A 6832-nucleotide genomic window follows, 5' to 3' on the forward strand; every position below is an offset into this window, starting at 1 on the left:
ATGTTTGATTCTTTCTCCTCACCACTACAAGTTCACTGTTTAGATAGATATAGATAGATAGATGATAGATAGATAGATAGATAGATATTAAAATCCTTTTTATAGGTTATATTCTGAGGAACCTTATTCTCAAAAGTAAATGAATAGGAATGGGAAGAGTTTGTATAGCGGCACCATGCAATTCTTTAAAACTCTTAAGTTATATGCCAAAAATCATAATGAGCTCATCACAACTAATTTTTCATAATTTTATTATTTTTTAATAAATTATTTGTAATTATTTTTCACAATCTGTCCACTGATTTGGAAACTACTCATTGACAAAGGATTATTAACTAGTAGACAACAATATTTCAGATTGTGTCTTTGTGATGTACATAGAGATTTTCCATGATAGTCCTTTGAAATCACTTACTTGAGGAACTACTTAACTATATCATTGCTTTTTCCCTTTTCTCCATAGTTTCATTACAGTCCTCCCCAGCTGACAGAAATGAAATCCAGGAAAACTGTAGAACAAAATTCAGAGAAGGCCTGCATCTGCAAGAAGGAGAATTCTTACTACAGGTAAATTTTAGTAAATAGAGTTTCTCACAATAAAGACATGGTAAATGAAAGATTAATGAATCAGTCTTTTAGTTACTCCAGTTTATTTAGAACTCACCCAGTGTTTCATGTCACTTTCATCTGAACTGCAATAGTGGTGTAATGCTAGTATATGAAAAAATGTAATTGTATCAAGTAGATTGGAAGTCTATTAGTAATTTCCCTGTTGTATTTCTTTAGCAAGAACTCTTAGATTATTTTAAAGGTTCTCATTTAAGACATTGAATTTATATATGCTTTTTCAGGAATGTAGCTTTATTAAAACAGTTAATTGTCTTTACTTAATCGTTCAAAATTGTTCTTAACCTGAATTTTATTTTTCAATGTGTTTTGTTACTGTATTGTCTCTTAGCTATGGGGTGTGTCTTATCAACATGCTAAAAATTATCTCAACAACTAGAAACCCTAATTTTTGTTTTAGAACTCAGAGAATAATTTTTTTAATTTTAAAAAAATATATTTTATTATTTTTTTTGCTCTATTTCTTGGAACTAATATGATGCTTGATTCTTAACTAAAATTCTCAGGCATTTATTTTGTTGAAAAACAGATAGCATGAAGATGTGTGATGTGATATGTACTATTATGTGATCATTTTCAGTTCCATACAGTGAACGGAGTGAAGAACTTAATTTGCCATCATGATAGAAAGTAGCCGCAACTTTTAGTAACTCTTTTAATTCATTCTGAAAATCCTTATGTGTAACCCAAGAATTAATAACATTTTTTATTATTTTTGTAATTGTGAAAATTAACTTTTGTCCCCATTAGGTTAAACAAATTAAATATATTCAAGCAGGAGTCCTCTTCTTATCCCTGGCTGAGGATTTTTATGTATATAATAGCTTGAAACATAAAGGCTCCTGTTCAGGTCATAGGAAAACATTTTTATAATTGCTGCTTTATGTGATTAAACACACACCTTGGGTTATGGAGTAAAGTAATAAGGAAGTCCTTTATTTCAAGTGAAAATAAACAAATATGGAATGCTTAACATTTGATAAAGCAGTTTAAATTATGGGCCAGTGATTTTTTCCACCCTAGAATATTCAGGCAAATTGTAAACATATTCTATGTAAAGGACAGAGAATAAAATAATACTAATGCAAGACTAGTGTCACTTTTTAATTATCTGAAAATTGGAAACATTTAGGTATTTAAAATAAATGCATCTGTTATGAATTATATTGGATATCACTTGTAAACTAGTTTCCAATAGGAAGCATCGCCTATTATATGATTTGCTAGGACCATGGTTGGAGGGATCTCTTCTGGAGGAGATGACCAGAAACACTGTAGACATATGAAAATGCCATATTTCATTACATACAGTTGCCATAATGGCATCTAACTTCATACTTTCAACATGTGATTATCAACTGAGTATCCCTAAGACTTAGAGAATGTTTCCAGAGATACAGTATACTACTTGCCATGAAACTTTTAATGACAAATCATTTCCTTTAGTTTTAACAAAGGAGATACATAAAGAAAATGTTAAAGTGTTTTATTAAGAAAAATTTAAAATAATTACCTTTAAGCTTAGCTTAAATTTATTACTATTATATAAAGAATAAAAATGAAAATAAAAAGACTTTCTGTATCTTTTCATTATGCATTATTAATTTCAGTCATTTTCATTTATTTAATCATGTTCTGCCCAGTGCTGTTCACTACTGTGCCTAATAGAATCCATGGCTTTGTTTTTGAGTTAACAGCAGTTGAAACTATAAATAACACTATCAATTGCAGTTTATTTCTCTTATATTAAATAGCAAGTGAACCTCGTCATGATTTTCAGATAAGTAGGGCAGATCTTTGTGATTAAGACTAAAAAATGATAATCTCTTTCATTAATATGTAATTACCATATTCTTTCTGTTGATTTAATAATAATTCAATGTAAGTAATAACCTTGTTCCATATAGTATTTAAGATCATTTGAGATATACATAAAATTGGTATGCACATATTCTTTTAAAGGCTTTCGGTTAATTTCTGACAATTAACATTTGTCTAAAAGTGTGTGATATTGTACCTTAAGTTATCTTTGTGTTTTTCTGGCATAATGAGCTTATTGGAAAGTACTAAATTCATTTGACTGTTCAAACAAGCATCACACTCTACAAAATAAAATGCATATGATCAGTGGATACTGTTCTCTACAAAGAAGATATTTTCAGAAGGAGAAAATATAAAAATGGGTGTAACTGTTACTGCCAACTGAAATTTAAGACTAATTGTGAGGGTGTTAATTATTAAACATTTAAGTTCCCGGTGGGTGCCACCACCATTCATCCTGGGGCGACTCACCAGGTACACATAGCTATAATCTCTGAAAATCCAAAGCATGAAGAAGAATATCCAATTTTGTATTAAAGTTGCTGTGATTGAGCATTAAGTTGAGCTGTAAGCTTTTCCTTATCAAAATCAAAAGGTATGCATAGATTCCTCTCATTGCACAGTAGATGGAATGTCTGTGTTTGAGATGTAATCATTTTAACCATTTTATTTATTTATTTATTTTAAAAGATTTTATTTATTTATTTGAGAGAGAGAGAATGAGAGATAGAGAGCACGAGAGGGAAGAGGGTCAGAGGGAGAAGCAGACTCCCCGCCGAGCAGGGAGCCCGATGTGGGACTCGATCCCGGGACTCCAGGATCATGACCTGGGCCGAAAGCAGTTGCTTAACCAACTGAGCCACCCAGGCTCCCTCATTTTAACCATTTTAAAGAGAAGATTTTTCAGCAATAAAACTAACAGCCTTAACTGAAGTCAGTATTTATGAGTGACAATATTGTTATTTAGTCACATTACTAATTTTGTAATTTTTTTCCTTGTAGGCTCTCAATGGTTTTGTGCTGGTTGTCACCACAGATGCTTTGGTCTTTTATGCTTCTTCTACCATACAAGATTACCTGGGGTTTCAGCAGGTAAGTATATTTTTCTCAGGCCATGTAAAAAAAAAAAAAAAATTTTTTTTTGAGAAAATTAACTACTTTTTATGTGTCATATGTTTTAGGGACATAAATGATAATTTGTATATATAAAATGTCAATTAAAATATGCTATAGAATAAAATTATTTGTAGCTAATAATTTTTATAAATAATTTACTACATTACAATTTTCTTATATGTTCATCAGATTCATGGAGATTGTGTTTTTTTATATATAAGAAACATTCACGTTGGGGACAGATAGGCTTTGGATCAGGGGAGGCGGGTGGGCAGACAAGAGAATATTTGCTATCACATTGGTTACGGATACCAGAGGGCATATGGCAACTATGAAATTAATGAGGTGATACGTAAAGGTATAGGCAAAAATATCATGGCTCATACCTTTAATTCTGACTCAAGCTGATTATGGAAGCTTTCCTGAAGGAAATGGTATTTAAGCTAACCTAAAGAAAACAAGATTTAGACGGGTGGACAGTTGTGGAGGGAACACAGGAAAGAAAAGATACAAGTACTGTAAACAGTAGACTGGAAATACTTTAAGAGATGAACATGTTTAGTTTGTTTAATGTTATTGAGTAAATGGTGCATAAATGGAGTGGTAAGGTATTTGTCATATTTGAAGGACAAGAACATCTAATTTGAGAACAGTTTTGTGAGTACATTTGAATACTAGTTATTCTTATGTATCAGTATTTCTTAAATTCTAATGTGTCTAAGACTCACTTGTAAAACTCTAAAATCTTTGGGCCTCACTTCCAGATGGAATTCTGATTCACTAGGTCAGAGTGGGGTCCATGAATCTGCATTTCTAACAAGCTCACAGGTGATGCCAAGGCTGCTGGTTTGAATAGCAGTGTCTACAGTGTTATATAGTCTGAAGTTTAAACTTTGTCATATACACAACAGAAACCTGCAAGAGTTTTTGTTAAGGGAATGTGTATGCTGCAGTCTGTGTTTTAGATGAGAACTCTGGCAGTTGGGTAACGGATGGCATCAAGATGGTTTAATGCTAGATTAAATTCACAGGGAAATTTAAGTCTAGATAGCTAAACTAGGTAGATAGTGAAACCTGGCCCTGCCACAAAGTCTGACTTGCTGAGAGGTAAGAGGCGGAGGAGGGATTCTAAGCCGGTCAAGGCATAATCCCTTACTCTTTTGGAGTCTACCACAGAAGCAAAAATTTAATATAAAGAAAATCATTAGAGGATAGTGAAAGAAATACATAATACTTTTAAGCTTCAGAGAAGTCTAAGATGACTGGATTTTCAGACATGGTTTTGTGAAAGAAATAGGATTTAAAATAAGTTAAAAATAGAGCTGCCCTATGACCCAGCAATTGCACTACTAGGTATTTACCCCATAGATACAGATGTAGTGAAGGGGCACTTGCACCCCAATGTTCATAGCAGCAATGTCCATAATAGCTAAACTGTGGAAAGAGCCCAGATGTCCATTGACAGATAAATCAATAAAGAAGATGTGATATACACACACGTACACACACACACACACACGCACAATGGAATATTACTCAGACATCAGAAAGGATGAATACTTAGATTTACATTGACATGGATGGAACTGGAGAGTATCATGCTGAGCAAAGTAAGTCAATCAGAGAAAAACAATTATCATATGGTTTCACTCATTGTGGAATATAAGAAACTGTGCAGAGGATCATAGGGGAAGGGAGGGAAACCTGAATGGGAAGTCATCAGAGAGGGAGACAAACCATGAGAGACTCTCAACTCCAGGAAGCAAACTGAGAGTTGTTGGAAGGGAGGTGGGTAGGAGGATGGGGTAACTGGATGATGAACATTAAGGAGGGCATGTGGTGTGATGAGCACTGGGTATTGTATGTGTTGTATGAATTATTGAACTCTACATCTGAAACTAATGATGTACTATATGTTACCTAATGAATTTAAATTTAAAAAAATAAAAAAATAATTTAAATTAAATTGCAATTAAGGAGTGAGGAGGTGACCTACTTGACTGAAAAGCATTCAGGTAAGAAAGCGATGGCAGATAACTTTTGGCTGAGCAGTGCTCCCCTCTCTCTGGCTTTTCCTATCAGGATGACTAGAGAGCTTTGTGACCATCTGATGTGCATTCGTCACCAATGACAAGCACCCAGTAATCTAGCTACATTTTGAAATTAATTCAGTAAGCCACATTTTTTTAATCAGTACTTTAAAAAAGTTTCCTTGTATCTTTTTTTTTAGTCTGATGTCATACATCAGAGCGTATATGAACTTATTCATACTGAAGACCGAGGTGAATTTCAGCGTCAGCTACACTGGACATTAAACCCTTCACAGTGTACAGACTCTGGACAAGGAATTGATGGTAAGAATGCAAATGATAGTGTGGTGCTTTTAAAAGATTTATTTACTTTTTTATAGAGAGTATGCCAGTGGGGGAAAGGGCAGAGGGAGAGAGAGCGAGAGAGCGAGAGAGAGAGAGAGAGAGAGAGAGAGAGAGAGAAAAGCAGACTCCCTGCTGAGCACGGAGTCAGACACAGGGCTTGATCTCACATCCTGACACCACAACCTGAGTGGAAATCAAGACTCAGACGCTTAACGGGATTGAATCATCCAGGTGCCCCTCTCAGTATTATATTTTATAAAAATCACTTACACTATTGAGAGAGATTGGAAGAAATATATAAGGTTGATACTCAAGTATGTATAAATTGTTCTGTCTGTAAAATGGACCAAATAAAAAAGCAAACTAGAATATGCAAGTATATAAAAACTTGTCTCAGTGCAATGCTTTTTTATGTTACTTTTTTAATTTATTTTTTATTTTTTATTGAAGTGTAATTAACATACATACAATGCTTTTAGAAGTCTATGAAAGTGTTAAGATAAAAGGTATTAGAAAATATGGATATTGTTGACAACAGATATAAAAACAAAACTGAATAAAGTATGTAGTAAAAGTGATATTCTGTACATTTTGGTTTCTTTCCATTAGCTACTCTTCTGAAAATGATTATTCCTTTTTTGTATTCAGAATAGAATCCCGTTTAGAAATTAACACAAATTTCAGCTATCCAAACACTTGATTATACAGCAAAATGACACACAAAGTTATGTTGCTATTATTTCTGCAGAAGCTAATGGCCTGCCACAGGCAGTAGGCTGTTATACCCCAGACCAGCTTCCTCCAGAAAACTCTTCCTGTATGGAAAGGAGCTTCGTGTGCCGACTCAGATGTCTCCTGGATAATTCATCTGGTTTTCTGGTAAGGTGCAAAAT

At 33.5% G+C, this 6832-nt stretch overlaps 1 protein-coding gene and 1 long non-coding RNA gene across 2 annotated transcripts in view; one reads left to right on the top strand and one right to left on the bottom strand.

The window, feature by feature from the left end:
• The window catches only part of LOC141373867 (uncharacterized), a 420551-nt gene that overhangs the window by 200453 nt on the left and 213266 nt on the right, over positions 1 to 6832 (bottom strand). The gene's annotated exons all lie outside the window — the stretch shown is intronic.
• AHR (aryl hydrocarbon receptor) overlaps positions 1 to 6832 on the top strand; it is a 47916-nt gene that overhangs the window by 24210 nt on the left and 16874 nt on the right. The window contains exons 3-6 of the mRNA XM_025872983.2: positions 464 to 567; positions 3451 to 3540; positions 5795 to 5918; positions 6688 to 6818. Of these exons, the coding sequence (XP_025728768.1) occupies positions 464 to 567; positions 3451 to 3540; positions 5795 to 5918; positions 6688 to 6818 (449 nt within the window). The remainder of the gene's footprint in view (positions 1 to 463; positions 568 to 3450; positions 3541 to 5794; positions 5919 to 6687; positions 6819 to 6832) is intronic.

Source organism: Callorhinus ursinus, unplaced genomic scaffold (genome assembly GCF_003265705.2).
Source record: "Callorhinus ursinus isolate GAN/ISIS: 27379988/994484 unplaced genomic scaffold, GSC_fseal_2.0 scaffold12, whole genome shotgun sequence".
Taxonomy (NCBI): Eukaryota; Metazoa; Chordata; class Mammalia; order Carnivora; family Otariidae; genus Callorhinus; species Callorhinus ursinus.